The sequence below is a fragment of the Rissa tridactyla genome, chromosome 2 (assembly GCF_028500815.1).
Source record: "Rissa tridactyla isolate bRisTri1 chromosome 2, bRisTri1.patW.cur.20221130, whole genome shotgun sequence".
Taxonomy (NCBI): Eukaryota; Metazoa; Chordata; class Aves; order Charadriiformes; family Laridae; genus Rissa; species Rissa tridactyla.
The window spans coordinates 159202000-159226677 of NC_071467.1; the positions used below are offsets into that span (position 1 = coordinate 159202000).

The following is a 24678-nucleotide window of genomic DNA, read 5'->3' on the forward strand; positions in this document are numbered from 1 at the left end:
AATAATGGCTAACTGGGAATTGCACAAGCCCAAGTGCTAAACACCAGCTGCATGTGCTGAACGGGCAACACTGACTGATGTCCGAGATGCAAAAGAGAGGAAAGCTCTCCATTTTAACAGGGTGACAGTGTCACTGAAGCGCCACGCTGGCTTCGCTACCTCGCCTCAACAAACGCAGAAAAGAGGGACCAAATTCCGTACAGCTTCCCCCAAAGCCCTGAATAAGAGCAGCAAGTACTTGAGGACAAACTAGTGATTTTTAGACTTGGGGTGCATTTGTGGCACTATTTGAGGCCACTTCCCAGTGCCAGGTGTTTTCCTACCTCCTTTATCCCATAGCAGATGTCTAGAACTGCAATTTACCCACCTCCATGAACTATTTTCTCTGTGACTGAAGACGTGAAAGTTCTTAAAAACAGACAAACAAGAATCTGTATTCACTGTCCCAGTGATTCTTCACATATCTTGTCAAAAAGGAATCAAACATTTCTAGTCACATTAGGGCTGGCCCCTTTTCCTGTCCTGAGCCCTGGCTTTAGCATCCTTTCGGCATGAAATTAATTTATCCAGAGTACCTTAAAAAATTCAGTGATGACTCAGTCGTCTTCATCACATCCTCCCCCACCAGGTCTTGGAGCTAGTAATTACTGGTAAAGGTTAGCCCTACACTGTGAAATATTAGGAGATACGATCTCCTTCTCTGGTGACACTGAGCAGGAGTTTTAGGAGTTACTTGCTTTCAGCCTAATTATGAATGTCCCTTTTCAAATTCAGGTATAATTTGATCATCACAGTTCCTGTTTCCAAGCAGAAGTTCAGTGTTCGCATATTACACAAAGACAAATGAGGTAAGGCACCGTTTCAGGAGGCTTATCTAGCATTTTCCCAGCGTTAAGACCATTTCCACAGTCCCAGGATTAATACTTCTAAACTTAAGAAATATACCTACTTCACTTGCTTGAAATACTATAAGCATAAAAGATACTGCTCAAAATAACTGCTATTTCATTTGGCAGCTGCTACCAGGCACGGCACCTCTGAGACCAGCCATACATGTTCTAAATATACCCTCCGATTTTTGTGAGATGCTGATTAAATTATGGAAAAGATTTTTCTTTATTACTGTGTTCTCTCTCCTACCTTTATAAAGCCTAGAAAAGTAACGGAACCACCATTAGCACGAATCAGCCTGTAGCTTTGGATGCGTAGTTCCCATAAGCTCAGGGAGAGTTTCAGGGATCTGTACGTGAGGGGAAATTGGGAGCCTTCACTAGATCTTGCAGCAAAAAAAAAAAAATCTGCAGTTTCATTGTCTTAATGACGATGACATCCTGGCCTCTCCCACCAGGTGTCACTGCGAAGTCACATAAGAGGATCTGTTGGTGATAACATAAGATGCGGGCAGAATGAAGATTGATAAGGCATACGAGTCATCGCTGAAAAAGAGTCTCTCTTCACTCCTCCCCTTGCTCCCTAGCCAAAAATAAAGCACAGCAACACCGCTGAGCGTTGAGCTCAACAGAGCAGAGTATTAACTTTGAACCATGGATATGTATCGCTCATATCGCCTAAGAGTTTTAAACGCCTGCCACGGGAGCTGGGGCTGGTGCCGGGCTGCCAGATGTGGCTCACGCTGACGTGAGGATGAGGAGATGCCCAGATGAGACATCACAGCCACCGTGTCAGGACTAAGTCTGGACCGGGGATGCTCACTTTGAGATGGTTTTTAGAGACTTACAGGACAAACCTTTCTGATCTCTCTGACAGTGACATGAGACAAGGCAGTAACTCACGTGCCACTCTTCCTTTTGCAACCAAAGTCCCAAAAAACCAAAAATGTGTCCTGCAGAACAAGTTGCAAAAGAGCTTCTAAGGGACTTCTCTTACATCTGGGGACACGTGCAGCAAAGCACAAGGAAAACCCTCAGTTTCACACTCTATGGGTGGGACAGGCCCATCTATAGGTGAAAATCCTTCTTTCCGCTCCTGCTGGTGACGAGCGCATGCCACTGTGTCACGTCCTGCTCCCCCATGATTTCCAAGAAGTTTTAAGTTAAGACGCTAAGAAACTAAGTAGCTCTCCAGAAGTCATGTACCTCTGTCTGTGAGCACAGACTTGCTCAAAGGAGGTCATACCAGGGTTTAGAGCAGTGCAGCCCAGGAAAGGTCCCTGTCCTGCTCATCAGAGCCACCTAAAGGGACCCTGAATTACCCTGATGGGGCATCCCCGATCTGGCAGCAGCACACCTGTGGGGAGGGAAGTCCTTCTGCCCCATTCCTCCCATTCCTTGCCCCATTCCACACTCCCAAACACAAATGAACTCCAACGAGCTTTCAAACTGCAGCACAGGGACATCCCAACCTTCTCGTTGTCACATCGCAGGATCACACAGGCAGAGCCCCTTGCTGCCACCCTTTCTCACAGCATCTGAACGATCTCCCCAAGTGCCCGGTAGCAAATGAAGATACTTTAATTACACCATGACAGAACTCATTCTGTTGAAGAGTGCTGTAACAAAGTGCTTAAATGAAATGAATTTTACCTGCACTTTACTTGTTAAAACCCACATTACTTTTATTAAAGCACTATATATATACATAAAGAACATATAAATACTCTTATCCTATTGCTTTGAAAGTACTTTGTGCTATACCGCCACTTCTTTTAAAATTATCTTTAAGCCTCATTGTTGGTAAAACGTGCTCTCAAGCCAACAACAATCACAAAGCAAACTGAAACACAATCCACTCTTTGCCAATGCTGTGCATTTAAATGCTCGGCTGGTTTCAGTTGCAGAACTTTAAACTCTCTTTTATAGGATATCACTCCATTTTAGTATAGGCATCTATCAGGCACAGCTCTGGAAATGTTAAGTCAGACTATGAAAACATTGTCAATGCTTATTTTAGTAATAAAAGCCATGTTTAATCTATGCTTTCATGTTACAGTAATCTATGTATCAATCTATAACCTTCCAGCTAAATGCACTAAGTAGATTAAGCTCTGATTGATTTGAAATGTTTTTCACTATATTATCAAAAGTCTACAGATCAGCATAAACACCTCGAAGAAATTTTTTCCCCCTTTGGCAGATTTACAAAAGCAGAGCTTAACTTGAATTGAAATGAACTTCTGCATTTTTCCAGGGCAAAAAACCTGTCAAATCTACTCTAGATCTCCTCTCCTTCCGGACTTAGTAAAAACCTGTGATTAACAGTACTGTGCATCTATCCTGTCGTGACAAAACCAATCACGTTATGAAGAAAAGTGTTCCCTCTGGGTCTACCATTCGTATCAAGCGCCAGGAGCTGCCCCCCCCCAAACGGTGGCACTGCTGGGACTGTGATTTGCAGAGCGCCCTCTGCGAACAGCTCTCGGATGGGGAGGGTGGGGGATTGTTGATGTGCCCTTGCCGATTAGGATAAAAGACCTTAAAAAGTGGCTTCCTCAAATAGAAAACATCAAGATTTTTTTTTTTTTCCTCTTTTTTTTTTCCCCCCCCTGTGTGCTGCGTTGAGGGAAAGCGAGAAGCGGGTCAGGAGCTGTCAAGTCACCCGTCGGGCGCTGTGGGCAGGCTCGGCTGCCGCTGCCGGAGGCGGTGAACTGCAGCAAGAAAAAGAGCACGGGAGGGAAGAGGAGTGCGCTGAACTCTCCGTGATCCCGTTTCAGCGTTTCCCGCAGCTCCTTTGCAGACTATCTGCTGAAGACGGCTGCACAGATGGAATGAGATTTCTACATATGCTCAGCATCCATCCCGGTAGCTCGCTGAGACGGCGGCAGTGCAAACAAACACGGGTCTGAGGATCCCATCCAGCTCTGTTAGGGAGCTGGGGAAGGAACATCTACAAATGTCAGTCAGAATGAGGGAAGAGGAAAAATAGCCCTGAGGTGGTAAATTTCGATCCTTGCCCAGATAGCAAGCAATTCCAGTCAGGCGAGTTTGGATTTATAAAATTGTTTCCATTTATGCCACCAAAGAGGAGGCACCTAAGAAAAGGAGAGAAGCTGGAAAAATAAAGGTGCCGGTAACAGTGTGTTGACAGAGCATCCCAGTGCTGCTAGGGGAAAACTTCAGTCTCACTGACAACGATGGACTTCCCACGGACTCCGTTGAGGAGGTGTCATCCATCTCCCAGTGGTCTTTACCCATTTACCACCACGTGATACTCCATTTCTTCTGGGATCCCTCTCCATCCCTCCACGCATTCAGAGAGCTGACATCTGAACACTGCAGACCCATTCGATCCCGTGGCCCCACAGCTTGTTCAAACATCTGCCACGAATCCTCAGTCCTTACTCCAGTCCCAGGTTTACGTCCATGAGGACCGCACAAGTGGCGTTGTGGGAGTTCAGTTTGCACGGTCCAGCTCGCGATTTGATTTTGGATTCTGCACCCCATCACTTGGGAACATTTTTATCTAAGGTTTTCTTGTGGGTCCTTCTACACCTTGCTTGCGATGCAAGAAAAGTTGTTTTTTTTTTTTCAATGCAAGCTGTACTTGGACAGAAAATGACATTTCCAAAAGGATGCTATACCCAAATTTCTGCAAAACTTACCCCCAGTGAACAGCAGGTCCAGCAGCCCTACTCTGTACATGCTGCTCAGAGAGGTTACAGAACTTGGCTTGGTATATCTGACTGTATTTCACAGAATCATAGAATAGTTTGGGTTGGAAGGGACCTTAAAAGGTCATCTAGTCCAACCTCCCCTGCAATAAGCAGGGACATCTTCAACTAGATCAGGTTGCTTTGATCACAGATTCATTTCTTATCCCAGTACATTAACATAAAGTTAACAAGAAAGTTCATTATGAAGGACAAACCTGAAAGTCAATGTCAGCCAAGCAATTGCCTGAGCAATCCCATAATTGAATAAAAATATGTGTCAGCAAAACACAAGTGTCACCACGGGCTTGCCGGTGTGCTTGGAGTTCAGCAGCTTGACAAACTCCTGTCAGCATGGCGCTGCGTGCAGGACTCTATGAGAAGACCTTGTGTACTAAATGATGTTTATCAGCAAAATCCAGGTACTAATATGCTCGTTCGACCTACACAGCCAACAGGCCTGCCCCCAACTTCAGCAACAAATTAATAAGCGAAGAAAAATTAAAGAAAACTGCATTTTGTACCCTTTTAGCCACGCCTTTGGTTACAAAGTGCTTCACGAGGAGGACATTCACTTGCGAATATTCTGTTGTACAATGTAAACCACATTTAAATATCAAAAGTAATCTAAACCACTATCAGATTTTTCCACTGATGTGTTGGATGAGTTTGTACGCTGATTTATGGGACCGGCTTCTCTGGGAGTGGCAAACAAAAGAATTTATTTCATTTCCCTCACTTTTGAGTCCAACAGTCCCAGTTTAGCTGTAATATAGAGTAATTTAAGGAGTGCTTCCAATTTTTACACCAATTAATGGTGAATGGCATTTTGCAACCTATTTTGTTCCATTAAACCTCAAGAAAACTGGGAGCAGCCAACAGGGCGCAGTTAATAGAAGCATCTGGACACTTCTTTCTGTAGAGGTAAGAAAAGCTTGGGACTGTGCTGGGACCTGCAGAAAGAAGTGGGACTTTAGAGGGAAACTCTATCACAAGAAAAAGACGCTGCCAGGTCCCAAAACCAGGATCCTTGTGAAAAGAAACTGCTGGCAGCAATAGCTAGCAACAGAGAAAGGGATGCACGTTGTGTGCATGTTACATATATATGTTATATATATATATATATATTTTAATTCTGATAAAGTATTAGCTTAAAAACCTATAACATCCCACAAAAGAACTGGGGATGGCTGGGCTCCTCTCCTACGCTAGTGAGCAGCTGAGACTATTTTGCAAGCAGCTGCCCACAGAAACTTAAAGGGCCATTTGCCAGCTGAAAGGACCAAAGCAAATCAGTGCTCCAGTGATGACCCTCTACCCCACCAGGCCCATTTTCAAGGGAAATAAGTCAATTACTGCGAGGACCTGTTTGCTTTTAGAAAATTTTTAGGTAGCAAGATCTGGGCAGCTTCCAGGGCCCACCTAGTGATGTGGAAAACAACCAATCAAGTAAAATTGTTTCCTCACTTCTTCCTTTAAAATAAACCCCCTTTCCCTCCCCGTTTCTCTCTTTTTCTGTGATTTGAAAACTGTCACATCTATGAGTGATTGCAGGTGCCATTAAATAATGAAGCAGTTCTGTTCATTAAAGCTTTGTGATTTATTACCTTTGGACTAAGGGAAAGAAAAACAGCCTGAAAACAGAATTCTTACATCATTTCACATTATTTCCAGCCCAGCACTTCAGAAAACTGTCAGAATAGCAGATTTTTAGCTCCATGGCCCACCAGTCCCCAGAAATGCACTGCTGAACGTCTAATTCCAGCCAGTGCTGTAAATCTAGAGTGTAACTTCAACTCGTAACTAACTGCTCCCCTAAATGGTGTGTCCTACCTTCGTACAGCCAGTCGCTGAGCCCATTGAAAATAACACCTTCCTTTCCTGTGGAGACCACTCGGATGGCTTGTTTCCCCACATGGGCACAGTAATAGATGTTATTCTCAAAGATAAATATCTGATTTGGAGGGAAGAAGAAAAAGAGAACAGCATTAAGCAGTGGCTCCATTATAAAATGTTGTATTTTGCTTTTACAATAATTGGCAGTACAAAAATCACATATCACATTTTTATAGCGCCTTTTGTCAAAAAAGGATTTCCATAGCTTGCTTCCAATTCCATCAACTAATAGAAAGATGCTAATTTACAACAAACTGCAGCCTTGGTCCTTTGATACCAGCTTTATTTTTCTCACTCCTGTCTTCATTTCAGAAATTGAGCGGTGCAGTCAGAGGGCAGGAAATGAAGAACGCCATCACTCAGGTTTTTGAAAAAGTGGTCCAGGACACAGCAGCAGTTTGCAGAGCTGATGGTGATGTTATGTGGCGAGTGAACTGCCTACTGGAAATGGCTTCTTGCTTGTTTCCAGCTGCTCCTATTTCCTTAAAACACAGCTGGCAACCTATTAAATAAATTTGAACCCAGTTTTTAATGCGGATGCAACAAGACAACACGTGCTATCGAACAGGGGGCAGTTATGTCACTGCAACAAACGAGGCACAACCTCCATGAGGAGGCTGATAGGTCGGTTGGGGAGGAGATGCACACACTCCAAGGACCCAAAGAGGTGGGCTTAGACCTCCCACCCTGCCCTGGTGCCCAGGTCACCTTCCCACGGGAAGCAGGGTGGACTGGATGAAGGCACCCATGGGGTTTCACCTCCCTGCCAGCATGGATGCAGCCAGCCAAAACACCCAGCCCGCCTTTGGAAACCTCTTCCCTACAGTGGCAAAAATCTGGTGAATTGAGGTTGCTGAAAGATTACATGATCAGATGTTATGGGACCTCATAGGTCCTTGGGGGTGCAAGGGCAGCCCCACACCAAGGATCGCCTTTGGGTGCCAAAGGCCCCCTGCAAACACTTGCTGGCACAGCTGGTGCTGTCGGTGGGAAAGCAATTCCATCTTGGAGATGAATTTATAGATGTAAAATTCTTACCAATCATAAAAATTTCAATTCAAGATTGTCAGGAGAGGAGCCTAACATAAGACTCCCAAATAAGCCTCATGGCTTTTTTAAAAGCTAATTTCATGCGAGTCATTAGATCTACTGCTCTGAGAATGCTTTTGGGAAATAGGCTGTTTATTTAGGTGTTTAAGCGCTGATCAGCGAGCAAAACCTTAGCCATCCATTTAAAAAAACATTTTTTCATGGCATCAGTCTATTATCTGGTTAAATGTTTTGCTGTCATCGATGACACTGATCTTGTCCCCTCCTCACCCCAAAGCGAACCGTGTCCTGCTCGAAGTGGAGCTCTTGTTTTTAAAATATTATTAAACTTCATTCAGACTACAAAAATGTACTGAACAGGGTATCAGAAAGCCATTTAGACTGAAAGACCAACTGTTAAAATAATTTAGTAGACATTTACAGATGGATCATAGAATGGTTTAGGTTGGAAGGAACCTTAAACATCACCTAGTTCCAATGCCCCTGCCGTGGGCAGAGGCACCTCCCACTAGACCAGGTCGCTCAGCCTTTATGTAGGAAAAAATATTAGGTATCTTTACCACGATAGCAGAATGCAATTTCTCATGTTACACTCATGAAGAGAGAGAACTGGGAAAAATATTTGCTTTCAGATCCTGTTTTACATCCTATTATGGTATGTGTTTCACCTGAAGATTAGCTGGAAAGATTCCAGAAGAAAGTATAGATCCTAATTTAATTTTGGCAGCAGTTATGGCGAGTTTGCCTAAAGGGTAAAAAGTATGACTAAACTGTAACTTGCTTTTATTCCTTTTAAACTAAGAAAAGCTGCATCCAATCATTATTTTTGAAAGTAAAAAATACGTTGTGGAAGATACTACATTCTCTTTCCTAACTTGATGTTTAGCAAGCAGAGGAGCCAGGTGAGGGATGCCAAGTAAAGAATTTTATGTGTTAGCTAGTCTGCATATGGGAGGGTTGTTGAAGCTCAAATGTACATAAAAATCAGGAAGACTAAGCAAAATAAAATACTCTGGGCCCAAACAAATCCAAATCTCTGTGTCCGAGAGATAAACATGCTGGGGGTGCTTGGTTGGGGGCTCTTCTGCGACAGGCACACGATCAAGAGGAGTCATTCAAGCGATGCAACCCTTCCGTTGCCCAGATTCTCCCAGCAAATGAAGGTTTTGCAATATTTTGTACTGCATTCAATTTTAAATTAATTTACGGGAAAAATAAAGAAGGTGGATGGACAACCTGCTCCTGCCCCTGCCCTTCCCTTTGTAAAGCACTGCAAAGTTTTCTGTCTTCACTGTTTTGTCTTTCAAAAGCTTCATTGCACTAATCAGGCTGCATGAGGTACCCAGTAGCTGCAATGGAAAAATAACAGAGTGCGCTGACTTCAAACTGCCTCCCATATAATTCAGAGCCAAACTGCAGCACCTCATAGAGAATTTAAAATTATCCTCCTAACCACAGTGTCTTGTACCCTAAAAACGTCAACCATAATCAAGATAAAAGATAACTGAAGCAGCACAAGGAAGGTTTCTGTGTAACGTATCTTATAAATTAAGAAAAAGCTTTTGAACTTCCGTTATTCATCAAAAAGAAATGTCTTTGGATTACTTCACATTCTGGGTTAGAAAGATATTAGAGGATATTATGAAATACCTATGTAATATTTTTTCTGTTTTGGTTTTATGACATCAAAGCAGTGCTTTCTCTCAAATGATCACAATCCTTTCAGCTAATTAGAGGCTAAGAAATTTTAATAAAGAAAAATAATAAAAAAAATGTATGGGCATCACTTTCACATTATTTTATGCTTGTTTTACATAGCGTTTACAAATGTAAAATGACAACAGAAAGGGTCGAGCTCAGTTCTATGCCTCTCTGTACAGGAGACTATGACCAGACCCAAAATTTCTGGTGTCTTCTTTTTTGATGCGCATATTTGAGCAAGACTCTACCCCCAACATTCTTGCCATATATATGCCCTTTATCATGGACAGCTGATAAAGTCCATCACTGAGCACAACCAATGGCATGGAAAATAAACCTGGGCTATGTCAGGAAGATATCCCCACGCTGAATACCATGTCCTTTTTTGTCAAGACATATTCAATGCAGAGGAAAGAGAAGATATTCTGAAAGAATTAAGAAGAATGGAAACATCCATACATAGATTGAAGAAAATGAAATTGCTAACTCTATAGAATAGACAAGGAAGACATAAGCTCTACAAGATAAAGGAGAGGAAAGAGAAAAAAGGAAAAGGATGTTTTCAGCCTTTAATTTCTCCAAAGCAACAAGGAAACCAATGAAACCTAGAAGAAAGCTGTTTAAAAGTTGGTAAAAATATTTTTCCTAGCAAAATCAGAATTAATGTGTGGAACTTCTTGCCACTGGATGTAACAGAAGACAAAAACTTCATTCTCTTCCTGCTGGATGTTATAATAGATGCTCAAAAGATTAAATACTCAAGAAAGATAAATGGAATGTCATGGGGGATTAAGATAAAGGTTTTTTTGTTTGTTTGTTTGGTTGGTTGGTTGGTTTTTTTTAAATGAATTCACTTAATTCCAGGGTAAAAAAAAATAAAGAGAAAAATCAATGGGGATTTGCTGTTGGCTTTATGTGGCTCAGGATGTCACCTGAAATTTTCAGCATATGATGTGACCCCTTTAGCCTCGGGTATCAACACACCACTAACTCCTGGGGGCTGGGAAGAAATCTCTGCCTGTTTGCAACTTGTATTAGAGCCGATTACTTCAAAGCATTTGACATCCTTGTGTGACACAACTAACATTGGAGGAAAAACACTAGACTGGTTAGACCAAAGGCCTGAGACAGGAGGAGAACTTTAAGTCAAAGATTAAGTATTTATCCTATAAGATAAATTTATACAGTAAGGTAAATGTTTAAACTCACAACTAAATAAACTGAATTCACTTAAAACATACAAAAGCCTTAACAACACTGACTGACATAAGGAGGATTAATTTAAATTTTTTTGCAAGTGATTAAGGGCTTCTGAAGTAATGTTCTCTACCGAACTGACACAGAGTAATATTAAGTAATTATGCTGCAGTAATTAAAATACTGGTACTTTAAAATGGATTAATTTATGGGCCTTTTCAGGAATCTAAAGAAAATCTCTTCAAGCCCACTGCAAAAGTCGCAGTGACCAACTATATCCAGAAGATGAATACTACACTCCCTTTTACAGTTGTTCAAGCCACCCTCCTTCCAGTCAAAGAGATGAGTGAAGTTTCTATTTCTTCACAGACCAAGAAAAAATAAATTCATATGCATTAATCTGCATTTCTACTGCTTCTATTTATTTTCCAACTGTAGGGCGGCATTCTAAGTTTATGTTCTCTTTATCCCGTGATTTCTAATGTGCATAACTCGTCAACTGAACGAGCCACGTCACTCAAATTTAGCATCTCCAAGCATAAAGTTAATGCCTGGATGCTTATTACTTTAAATTATTAGCACATTGTAGAAGCATGAATGTTTCCTACACGTTAGGCGGCAGACTTCCACCCTGCAAGGTCAGCCCACAGGATTTAACTATGAGAGAGCAGTTAACATAGAAAGTTTGGCCACTTAACATAGAGAGTTTGGTCAACAAGAACTGGCCTTCGTGTATAGACAGGCACAAAGTCTTGCCTTGACACTGTTCTAAATTCCAAATCAGACCAAAGTTCCTTGGAGTCTGGCAAAAACAGTTACAAAAGGGAAGACTCAGCGAGTGGGGAAATATAACTACAAATCAACACGCTACTCTCTTTCCAACATAATGTACAACACTGCTCTTTGTTTTTAATGTTAATGCTTTCTTTTATGTCCACCCATCCCATGTAGAAGGCTGCTCTTTTGCTGGAAAACTAGTTTACCTGAGGGAGTGTTCTGGCAAAATAAATAAAATAACAGATTCATTTTATAATCCTGTGCATCTCTCAGAAATGCTTATCTTTATTTTGCAGAATCAGGAAAAAATATCTGTGTAAAGGTAATTATCCATGGACTTCCCTGTTGCAGATGCTGAACAAACACACAGAAAAGACAGTCCCTACCCCAACAACACACCATTTAATAGACAAAGAAGCACTATAGTCTCCATTCAACATGGGGAAAAAATGAGAGACAAGACTCAGTTGCCCAAACATAGGCACCTAAAGCCATTTTAAGCCCCTTCGTGTGTCTAAAGCATCTGGCTGATATGATACAGGGAAACCTGTGCTCTCACAGAGTAGCATCTAAAGGCCACATACATTTAACACTATTTATCTAAGGTGCTCTAGGAAACTATGTTTAAGCAGGCAAATTCTATTTCAAACGTCACACAGGAAGAGTAGCAAACCCAGTCTTGACTGTGAGTCAAACTTGGGTAGCTTGAACTCTTTTTCAATGCCTTAACCACAAAATCATCCCTACTACAATCACCATTTCATATCAGGTAGACTATATAAGCTTGTGAAGACTGGGAGAGGAGAGATCCAAAATGTGCATTGTTCTGCTATGAACTGCATGTCTAACTGATCCGTTCACTTGCAGAGCCATGGTCAGCCTCAACATGATACTTGAACTGGTATTTCCTTCTGCAAAGGCAGTCCTATGGCTACTGTAAAATCCCTTTGCAGAAATATTAAAGAAAAATAGTTCTTGTACGTATCTTGCTCCGTACATCTGCCATTGTACGTTGCCAACGTACATTGGTAGGATTCAATCCTGACTCATCTTGTGCAGGACTTCCTGTGGCTTTTTCTAGATCTCCGGTTCCAAAGGCATGATTCAGTCTGTCTGGAGAGAGATCCCAGTTACCCTACTCTGATTAATTGGCAATAAATTAAATTAATTTCCCTAAGTTGAGTCTGTTTTGCCCATGATGGTAATTGGTAAGTGATCCCCCTGTCCTTATCTCGACCCATGAGCCTTTCTTCGTATCTTCTCCCCAGGTCCCATCGAGGAGGGGGAGTGACTGAGCGACTTGGTGGGCACCTCGCATCCAGCCAAAGTAAACCCATCACAACAGTCCCACAGTTTAAGCAAGGAGCTTTTTTAAAACTTTTCAGTGTAAGATACTCTCTTAAATTTTTTTAATATATAGTCAGTCTTTTTTGGGGGTCAATGATAGGAACGTTTTGTGCTGAACTGTATATTAACTATCTACATATTTTTGTGGTGTTGCACATCACATAGGCCTGAAAGCCTCAGAAAAATACACAGATTTAGCTTCCCAACATGTCCAGGAAGTAGAAAAAAATTAGTAGAAAAAATTACCTCTTTATTTATATGACAAGTGTCTGGTTGAGGGCTGCAACAGAGTCACAGCAGGTAACCTGAGTTTGGAAATACCAGACCATGAACACAAGTAGTTTTGAGCATGATCCAGCTTTTTCTGGAAAGGCGCACCCAGAAAGACCTTTCTCTTCTCCCCTCCATGTCTAGTGCTCTCTAAATCCATCCAAATATTTTGGGGATAGCCCTTCTCAAGCCAGGATTTTTTGTTGTTTTTTTTTTTTCCTCCTGCAACTGCCATATGAAACCTGTACTGTGAAAATGAAAAACTGCAAAGAGAGAAAGATTTCCTGCTGTTTTATCCAAGTTAAAACTTGTCCTTACTACTACACAGAATTAGCATGCCCATCCTTGTCCATGCAGCATCTTGGAGCAGATATGATAATTGTGTTTTCACTTTGAGATATCAAGGGAATCTGACAAGCATTGTACTGGAAAGGTCTTGGCATTTTGCAGTTATCATTCTTACATCAACTGCAGGAGAAAAATGTATGATCAATTCAAAATCAGTTCTAAAGCTCGTTGCTGATTGACTATGCATTATTTAATGAATACTCTCCCAATTTCTTCTTTTGAACCTCATAAAATGCAAACTTTGATGTTCAAATAGCTTCCATTAATGCCTTCTGTCATGAGTGTTGTTCTTAATGCATATGACATGATTACGCCAACTCTTATCAGTTCTTCAAAAAGGGTAATAAAACCATAAACTGCTCCTCACCAGTGAGCTTACATAATAAGAGCAAGTATTTTAATTAGGCTTTTCTTATTGCCATTTAAAGATAGCTTGATAGCATCTGGGAAAAAAAGAAGTAAGACAAAAAACTTAAAAATATTTTCATTCTCTCCGTCAAATGGTTCATGTTTGCAATTTAGGAAAGAGATAGATAATAATTACGATGGAGAAGCGAGATAAAGAATTTTTAAATCAACTTTTTTTCTTTACAAAACCAAAATGCCATTATTAAAAACTGGTGATGAACCAATGAGACTCTTCCCCACAATCAACACATTGCAGAGAATCACATCTTAATAAATTATTGTCAGAAAAGGCTACAGTTTCAGTCTTTCATACGAGGGTTTAGCTTTGCTTTCATTCCAAGTAAGAAGCTAACTCCTTACCAAGCCAAGGATTTAGAGGACTTAGCAGTTTCTGAAGGTACGCCATAAATAGATAAGATTTATTTTAATTCAGTTATCCCCTGCCCTGAGACGGGCAAAGGTGGCATTTAGACCAAAGTGAGAACCACACCAGTTTTAAAATGATTACATGCAGGAAGGCTTTCAAGACAGAGAAGCTGATAGCACCCCAGGGGACCACTAAAACCAGAGTACAGTAGTACAGATTGATGCCTGTAAGAATCATGCTGATCCATAAACACATCAAACCCGGTATTCATGACTTCTCATTGGAGATCGAAGGCTTGTTCGCATCTGATATCAGTAGTGTAAGAGATTAACTGCACGGAAATCAATGCAATGAAAGGAAATGTAATTGATTCTGCAAAGGAAAACTGTCAGAGTTCCTGTAAAAGACAAATGAAAAATCTGCTGTCTTCAGTGGCTTTGATTACATATCTAGCAAAGGAAGTGTAGAAGAGTCACCACTTGCAAATTGTGCAGATCTCCTGATTTTAGCCATATACCTTGGAAATTTCTAACATCCCTTGTAAAGTAAACATTAAGAACCTAATTCTACTTGCATTGCAAGTAACCAAGAAAGAGACGAAGAAGTCAAAGAAAATGGAAAAGCATTCCATCATGTCTTCAAATAAAGAAATATTTTCCATTCTATGAACAGTGTCTAGGCCCAATTTAAGAGCTTCTGAGAGAGGACGTAGCTCTTCAGGTCTGGAGGTGACTTCTCTCTGGGGCTGGGGGAGATGTCACCTTGCCTGCAGGAGGTGGGCATGCGTGGAATAAGTAAAGGAACAGTGGGAGAAGGTCAGAAGACTCTTCAACATCAGAGGTGTCAAAAGGATGTTGAAGGATCTTCTCCGAGACCCTTTATGAAAGGAGGGGCAGGCAGAGTCTAAGCTGATCGTGCTGGTAAATGGAGACTCCTTTGAAGGTGAAGGCTGGAAGCTGGTGACTTCAGTCACCATTAGGAAGAGTCCTGCTCTGCTGACAAATCTGCAGCTACAGACCACGCTCAGTGCCCCAGTGCTGGGGCTGGGAGCTCTGTCTTGCCTGGGGAGAAGAGCTTTAAACCCAGAACAACCCTGGGGAGGGAGATGATGACCCACAGTCAGGCAAGCAAGTGGTACACTAGGCTGGCAAGAAAAATGAGATGTGAAAAAGACAGACTCTGGTGAGCGGGGTTGAAGGAGACCTACCTCAAACAATGCACAAAAATAAGAAGATGAGCACACAACTCCATGTGGAAAGCTTTCATACTTTTTGTGGGAAACCATCACAGCTGGGTGCCTCTCTGTGCCTGTACACTAACTAATGCATGCAGCGTGGGAAATAAACAGGAGGAATTTAGGATTGTGTGCAGTTGTAGAGGTACAATCTCTATAGGATCATGGAGATGTGGTGGGACAGCTCATATGACTGTAGTGCTTTGATGGATGGATTCAGGTTCGTTAGGAAGGACAGCCACGACGCTGAGGAGCCGGAGTTTCACTTTACGTGAGAGCAGCAGAGATGCGCGGAGCTCTGCCTGGTGACGCATGAAGAACCAGATGAGAGCCTATCGGTCAGGATTAGTGGGCAGACCGTTGTGGGTGATGTTTTGGTGAGCATTTGCTATCAACTGACAGGAAGAAGTAGGTGAGGCCTTCTTCATATAACTGGAAGAAGCCTCACATTCAAATGCCCTGGTCCTCATGGGGGACCTTAAACATTATGTGCTTCCACAGACCAGGAGGTCTGCTGTCCACAGACCAGGAGGTCTGTGGAAGGCATTGATGACAACATCCTGACACAGGTCATCACAGAGCTGATGAAGGGAGATGCTCTGCTGGACCTCACACTTTCAAACAAGGAGAAACTCCAGGGGAAGAGGAAAACTGGGGGCAGCCTGAGCTGCACACACCATGAGGTAGTGAAGTTCTGGATCACGAGAGGAAATATCATGGAAAAAGAATTAAGCCCTGGACTTCAGGAGAACAGACTTTGGCCTGTTAAGGAACTTGCTTGGAAGAATCCGATGGGATAACTCCCTGGAGAGAAAAGAGGTCCAGGAAAGTTGTTGGATTTTCAAGTATCCTCCTCCAAGCTTAAGAATGGTCCATCCTGATGTGTATGAAATCAAGCAAAGGAGGCACATTGCTCCTGACACAACTCAAACATTACAAGGGAGTGTACAAGAGGTAGAGGCAGGGACAGGTGACCTGGAAGGAATATAGAGACATTGTCTGATTGTGCATGGATGTGGTTAGGAAAACCAAAACTTGTCTGGAGCTCAATTCAGTGAGGGACATGAAGGGCAATAAGAACGGCTTCTATAAGTACACCACCAGCAAAAGAAAGTCTAGGGAAAATATGGATCTGCTGCAAATAATTTTATTTAGCTATTAAGCATGTTCTGTAAAGCCTATATATGGCAATTCCTTGTTAGAAACAGTTAAGGTTTTTCCAAGATTACCATTCTTACTAAATCATGTTTGTGGTGTGTCTACAGTATTCAGTAAAGTCTGGAGATCTTTTCTCCAAGAAATGTTAAGGTTACCTTTGGAAAGCAGAAGAGTTTGTAAGATCCCATGGTTTTTAAGGTCTTTAGAGACAACCCAAATTTGGCAAAACCGATAGTCAAGATAAAGTCCCATATAATGGACTACAGGAGTAATGACTGAATTATATGATCTGGAGACACATTCACAAACTTTTTTCCTTTTAAATTGGGCACAGAAGAGATTTTTTGTCTTGCCTCCCACAGCTTAAATCCTTAAGAGTATTAATATTCTTCTCAGGTTCCTACAAGCCTCTCTACATTTTTGACATTGCATCATTACAAACGCAGTACATTTCCATTCGTGTTCTGGGAGCAGGCTAGTCCACAACATGCACGGATTCTAATCACACCTAGAATCTGCCAGAGTCCAGCCAAATAAGCAATTATCACGATTCTGAAGATTTAAAAATATATGTTTCAAGAAAAATACGCTGTCCTATTTTCTGTTCTTCAGGGAAGAAAAGAGGGTTTATTTCACCTCAACAAAGAGAACCATGTCTGCTTGGATTTCCTTGCCCTGGATTCTAATGGGGTTATTTTAATTTATAACTGCCTTGTTATATTAAAGAATGTATCAGTAAATGTACCATTTAGTATGGAACTCTGATTCTGCTTTTAAGTTCTACTTGATGGATTATCTTGTATTCTGTAACCTAATATCACTGATGGTTATGTAGGGCATCACTATAAATTAGATTATTTAATGTGAGATGATACAGTTTTCATTTTTAATATTTTATTGTATTATAGAATGAATATCTGGCTAAGGAGAGCAGAGACGTTACTTGTCAGCATAAAGAAACTGGCAACTGGGGTTCAGGTTTCTTCCAGGTACACATCTGACCTTGGACGGTGAGCTAGTCGGTGTGATATTCCTCTTTAATACAACATTTAGTAATAGAAACCATCAACATTGATTCCAGCAGTTGAAGAACAGAGCTGATAGAATGGTTCCTGAAGCTTTTTCATGGATCCGAGGAATGGCAGTTTCTGGGGATGGAGAGACCACCGCCACAAACAAAGGTGAGCTACTCCACAGTCCCTTAGATGGCACTGCTTAGTCCTGTGCATGGCATCCTCACATCCATCACTTAAGCACACACTCGCCAATAACTGCTGCTATCTAAAGTAAAAGGTAACTATTTTCACGGCACAAAATAGCAGCTTTCCAAGAACAACACTTTTCATAAGCACTTATTTCAATGGACATCATCTACCAACCACAGTTTTGTAAGATGCCAGAAACCCTTATGCACAGATCCAAAGCAGATACTTCTAGCTCTTAGATCTCAGAAACAAAAAATGCCCTTAACAAAAGATACATGTTTAATATCCATAAAACACAACTGAAATTAAAGGAATAACAACATTTTAGATCTCTGCAAGAGGAGGGCATTATTTTCAGTGGAACTGATCCTATGCTAGAGTGTTGCACTGTTAGGAATTTTGCACTTTATGCGACTGCAGTAGCATATAAAAAAAATGCAGTAACATGTAAAGGAAGAGAATTCAGTACTTGTTCTATAGCACAACCAGATGGTGAATCGCTCTAAGCTAGCGAGTCCATCGATACATGCATTTTTTGTAGGTACATACTCGGTTTCCTTAATGCAGAGCGTGAATCTCTGCAACATTTAATATATTAATTCTGTAAGTCCACTGTAAGGTAGGTATATATGGCGATCTTCAGGCCGTAATTTAACCAGGAAACAAAGTGACATACACAACGTCACAGAGGAAGCCTATGGCGGTGTCTCATGCCGAGGGGTGATGCCCTAATGCTACGTCATCCTATGTCTCATGTTTGGACGTAAGAACAGTAATATTTTTTCTGATTTATTGGTAAAACTTCTATGGCAAATAATCAGTTTCATTTTTTCCTCTGAAATCTTTCATGCCCACAAAACAGAGCAACATCTTATTCTCAATAAAATCACCTACATCTTCTTTCAGTAACACTTACTGCGACATCTTCAGTTATCTTAAATATCTTTCTCTTTTGTCAGTGATGAAAACGCAGTACCAAGAACGCTGAGATGGGAAGGGACACAACCGTTCTCAGCAGAGCTCATAACACTGACGGTGCCAGAGCTTCCCTTCGGTGAACGAGGACTGAACACATACAAAAAAAAAGCCCACTGACGCCAAAGCAAATGACAAGGATGGGCAAAAATAAAACCAGGACACTTGCCACTGTAGCCAAAGAGCAGAGCATCAAAGGAAAAAACAAACACCACACGCTTCCAGCCGAATTCTTTGAACAAAATGGGGGTAGAGGGTAAGGGGAATCCCCGACCAGAGAAACCTGTCCAGGTATTCAGTGTACACACAATATGTCTGGTGTTTCCCTAAAAATAAATATCGTATTTTGACACTGAAAAAGGGGATGAGGGGAGACGATGCGTCATTTTTCTGAAACTCTTGTTTTCCCGGAATGCAGGGACCACGTAAGAAGCTGTTTGAATATCCCTCCTCAGGCTTAAATAGGGCTTATATAGACATTAGGAAGGTGGTGGGGGGGGGGGGGGGGGCTTTTCTTCCTTGCAACTAGCACGATAACCAAGCCAGAATAATCACGTACAGCAGACCACGGCTAAATATTGATTCAGATGTCATTGCAAAAAGAAAGGGTGAGAGAACAGCAGCTTGAAAATAATGATGTAAAAATCTATGAAATAATGGTGAAGACAAACAGACCTACAGCAATTATACACAGAGCAGTTCGAAAAGCCCTGCTGGATTAGAAACAAGAGCAGATGATTCAGTACCTCCTGTGAAAATGGTCCTCCTCACTTGATATCTGCGCAGCCCTTCTGCCTGGAACTAAGCTGGCATGACAGGCACAAATTCGGGCAAGGAAAAACCTGCTAATTAGAGGAGTCACTCCAGTTTAGTTCCAGGTGTCATCACTTAACCAGCTTTTTGCATCTAGATATCCTCGTTAGCAAGACATTGTGCTACAGCGTTAAAAAAGAAAAAAAGATAGATAGACAGGTTCTGGCCCCGTGCATCAGGATCTATCATTCAAATGTTTTATATGTGAACGAATTCCAATATTTCTCTAAATTGTATTGCACTTTCTAAACAGTAATACCTACGACAAGAAGCTGTTTAACAACATTAGCATTCATTGTTTGAGGGCACCTGCAAACCTCTAACACGGTAGGGGCTGAAAGACTTATTCCTTGTTTTTCCTGGCATTTGCATTTCACAGAAAGAGAGATTTCTTAACGCAACTTCTGCACCTGCTGTGAAACGTAACTTCTATTACTTTAGAGCCAATTATAGACTTGATTGCTGCATAACCCACAAGAATAAAAGTTAGTTCCTTCTCCAGAAGAGCTGACATTGGGAAGGTCTGTTGACTATGAATGCAGGAGAAACCCATTTTGACCGTCCTGTGGGGTTGCAGTAAACAAAACTTCCAGCAACTATATGTACGTTTTTGCTACTTTAAACAAACAGTGGAAACAGTAAAAGACTGACTGGGCCAGGAGAACCTCAAAAAAAATGTTTCTCTTTGCTGAAGACTAAATACTATGATCTATGAGAGAGGTGTTTTTGAATTATAACTGCTGCCTCTGAAGTTGTGCAGAACTGCTTCCCCCAGCATCTGATGTGTCACCGTTATCATTAGTATCTGTCAGGGCTGTTACAGATTCTGATTAAAAAAAAAAAAAAAAGTGAAAATAGCAGCACAGCAGAACAACTTCTGCTTTTGAAATCGGAGTGTAACAGCTCCTGTGAACTGTACTTTAATGCTGCCAATGCAGGCAAATATTCACTGCACATCGTTCGAGCAGTCCCACTGCCTGCTCCTTCCTTTTGACCAGGGCCCACGTATAGACCCGCCCTGTCCTTAAAGCAAGTATTTTGAACGCGGATGTGCTCATTTTGGGATAACTTAGGTTAAGAGCATCCCCAAAACTTCAGGATTTTTGGATTCCTTGAGCACTTCAGCTACAGATAGGCACTAGACGGTCTCTCGCTCCTGAAGCACTCCCTGCCTTCAGCCGTGCTGCCAAGCAAACCAGCAAAGGAAACTTCTTCACACTGTACTTTTTTTTTTTTTTTTTTGATAAGTCCAAGCCTGTCCAAGCCTTATGAAAACTGAGGTCAGGCTCACAGGGGCTATTAACCTTTGCACAGATACTACTGGGGTAAACGTACCACGAAAACCTCACATGAGCCCTCTGCACATGGGCGGAACGGAACCTCACTCTAAAAGATGTAACGTGATGAAACTGGTAAAATATTCCATTAAGATCAATTAACAGAAGGTGGGTTTTTTTGTGGCAGAGTTGAAACTCCCAAAGTGGATAGCTGTTGAGTCATAAATGGCAAGATCAGAAAAAGAGCGGCAATGTAAGGAGTGGAGATTTTTACAAAGATAAGCATATGCAGAACAGGGCGAAGGTACGGTGCAACACTTTTTTATAGTCCTATCGTGCCCCCAACATCCTCACATTGCTAGAAAGTATCACCCAACCTGTTTGAGGATAATACGGCCTGTTCACTGAAAACCACCAAGCACCATGCTGAAGGCCAGTGGGCTGGTGCCATTGGATACTAAGGGACACTTTGGGATGCACCATGGCAAGGATGGTTTTTTTTCATAGACATTTTCACAGTCATTTACACCCACAAAAAGTGAACAGATCACACTGTTATTCCAATTTAACAGCGTTTTGCACTCATTCTACAAAGGCATAAATGATGGCTCATGTCGTAGGACAAATGAGAGGAACGAGCCCGTTAGCGACAGACACATTTAGGAAATGTGTTCCCTCCTGCACTGAAGTTAGTGGCTCCCTGTCTATTGACTCAGAAGCTCACGCTGGCAAGGACTCAGTTCTTCCAACAGCTTTGGAAGACTTAATTTTTTAAGACTTTGGCTGTGATCTGAGAAAGGCTGAAGGGTTTTTCTGAGGTGCCAGAAGTGAGGGCTTTTTTGCATTCTGATCTTCTGACATAGATTTTCTCAGATCTAATATCTGCCATTATTTATACAGCTCTGTTGGCATGTGTGGCATTCTGCAGGCTAGTAAGAAGTCAAGAACCATGCTCTGAGGAATTCATCATCTAAAAATTGGCAGATAATTTAATGAGTAAGGACAAAAGAAAACAAGATAAATAGAAAATTGCTCCTGGGAAAGTTCCACTTTTTATTTTTAATCACAAAGAACGCAGATCATCCAGGCTGCTTCTGTTTCATATTTGTTTCTTTGTTGAATGACTAGATATGCAAGAGAGAAAGAGGTCAGACGCAGTGACCAAAAGTTCCCCTAGGAAGGATGAAAGAGAAACTACAAAGAGAATAAAAAATTTCGGAACCAGACCCTCTTACTGTCCTGCCCAGCCTCTCCTTTGTGTTGCCAAAGAAGAACAAACCAGGAGATTTCAAGGGGAAAGCTTTGCATTTCCTGAAAATTGGGGTATCTTCAAGGTGATGCAAAACCCACCCACCCTTTGCTCCCACCTTCCCTGGGAGACGTAGCACGAAGTCGGGTTGCGAGCTGTGCACAGAGGGGGCTGCACCTCAACGCGGTTGTAGGACCACCCTCAGATACTCTCACAAACAAGTGTTTGGCCCTGGAACCACCTGGAACCAAGGGAGCTGGCACCTATTTCCCAGCACGTTACTCCTTTCCATCCCACTTGCCATTTTTTCCCTCCTTCTCCTGCAACACAACACAGCCTACGTTTTGCAAACACTTTTGCACAATCAAGTTTAAATAGACCTTAATTTTTCTCTGCCTTTGCATTCAACATTGTCCCTACATAAGGAGACGTGAATTTCACTGTCAATTATATTCTGAGTAACTCAATTAGCCCTGAAATACAGAACAGTGAGCATTGTATATTTTGTCTATCTATCTCATTTATGCCTGTAGATTTTTTTAAAAAAAGCTTCTTTTTTTTTTTCTCTGGCAATTCTCTGCTGATCATGAGCTATAAATAGATTATATCGATGCATGTAAAAGCCTGCCTATTTTATAAACTACAGCTATAATTTTATTTTAATGTAAATGACTGGCAAGAAAAAGAGCAAAAATGCACATCTGTTAGAGGAATGAAAGGTAATGCTTAAACTGCCTGTGAGGTTCTCCTCACCTACCCTGATTCCAAATGCAGGAACAGGGAATACAGCTGAATTACAGGCCAACAGATTTACATACTTGGAAGCCAATGAGAAAGAAAAAAAAAAAAAGAAACATATAGAACAAATCCACTGTTGCAAGATATTTCCAAGATTCATATGGAATTCAATAGTAACAGGAATATTTGAAGTTACTTAAAAAAATAATCTGCCAGGGGTCTCACAGAAGGAACATGTACTACACTTGATGTCTTAGGGAATTCTTAGGGAATTAAGTTTTCACTGTATGTTTCTTAATAAAAATTGGTGGAAAGTGGTATCAATTATTTCAGCATTAAATAAGAAAGTTGGGAATAAAGAAGACCTTTCTTCTCCTGGATTGTATATACTGTCCTGTTGTATATATAATTTGTCCATTTGATATGAATATTTTTCCTTTCTGTATAGTTATATTACTTTGGTAGAGAAGGCAATGGAGGAATTGAATTGGTTGTCTTGACTTTGGTATGAAAAAAGTTAAATCTTCTCTCCAAGGTGGAAGCACACCCATTCAGCAGGTAAAACTAACAAGAATGTGAATCAATAAGATGCCGTGACTCGCAGTGCTGAAGGCATGCAAGTTCACAGCAAAACTATATTAAAGAAAGGAAGAATCACTTGTGAAATGGAGGAAATCACTACTGCAACTCCATATTCGCTTTCAATTAGCAGATGTAGCATTCGCTATACATTGTGAAGCTCAGTTTGTTAGATGTAAAATAGAAAGAGTGAGTGAACAGTGAATAAAAAATTGCTGGTCTGTTTTTTGCTTTCTTTGCCATGTCCTAAAGGTAGTCTCTAGTTTTGAATGTAATGTGTTATCAACTGATTGTACTTTATCGACAGTTGCCCAGAAGCCTGATGACGAGATCACATTGGTCTTCACCAACGAACATACAAAAAAAAAAGAGTTTGGTCATGATCAGACCCCAATCTCTGTGAGTCGGTACAAACTGCTCCGCAGTGATCCGCTGGGCAGCAGGCTACGGGATTTGAAACGGCACGTGTTAGAGGATGAAAGTGGGGCATGTACATGTGTACAATGAAAACAATGACCTCCTCAGAAGTCATTTTGTATAGAGGTAGAGGCTGCTGCGTCTCCACTCCTATCAGATTTGAGGTTGATGACTCTCTCAAACCTGATTTTCCCCGATGGAGCAGAGGAGAGACTTTCCTGTTCCTGGATCTGTTACGTTTCCCCCAACCTGACTTGCAGACTGGCAATTATAATGTCTCCTATTGCTCTTTTTTAAATCACAAAATATGAAAACAATCTAGTTAAGGACACAGAGAAAAAACCCTCAAGAGAGGACTGGTGACAGGAGAGACACACCAGATTTTCTCCGATAATGAGCTTTTAAAGCTCATTTCTTGGTATAAAAATTCCATATCGAACAAGAAGTGGCCACTTTTTCTTTTCTTGTTACAGTAGAAAGAGAGTGTTTGAAATATGCAAAACCTTAATATTGGATCTGCACCAGGAAATGAAGCCAGGGGATCTGGCCAGGAAATACGTGCTCTGAAAAATGAGCAAATCCAAGATGGCAGTGGCGGAGGGACAAAACACTGGAGATTTCGGGATTGTTGCAGTATGAAAGGCTCCATGAAACACAATGGATCCCTGTCAAGTGTTGTTGTTTTTTTTAAAGCCAGCTCTGAAAACTTTCCAGAATACAATTCCGCTCCTATTTTGCAGACAACTACAGGGCAAATTCAGGGCAACTCTGCTCTAGAGAGATGCATCCTCCAAACAGGGCTGCTAATATTAAAATATCACTCGTGCCAAGTTTGCAAGTCTGAAGATGCCCTTGTGAAGCAATGATATGCTAACTAAATCGTACTGTCTATTATGTTTATAATCTGTCCTGTGTCCAACATTGGGAGAAGCAGGTGCATCCTCTCAAAGAGCTTCCATAAAGTGTTCTTTCTCTGCATTTTTAGACACAATTACTTTGCAGTAAATGTAGATATTTGGGAATTTTATAAATAAATTACGTGATAAAACAATCCCCATAAAGATGC

The 24678-nt window shown here is 41.3% G+C and overlaps 1 protein-coding gene across 1 annotated transcript in view; it reads right to left on the reverse strand.

Moving 5' to 3' along the window:
• The window catches only part of DPP6 (dipeptidyl peptidase like 6), a 421502-nt gene that overhangs the window by 82716 nt on the left and 314108 nt on the right, over positions 1 to 24678 (reverse strand). Inside the window, exon 8 of the mRNA XM_054193068.1 lies at positions 6440 to 6560. Coding sequence (XP_054049043.1) covers positions 6440 to 6560 — 121 coding nt within the window. The remainder of the gene's footprint in view (positions 1 to 6439; positions 6561 to 24678) is intronic.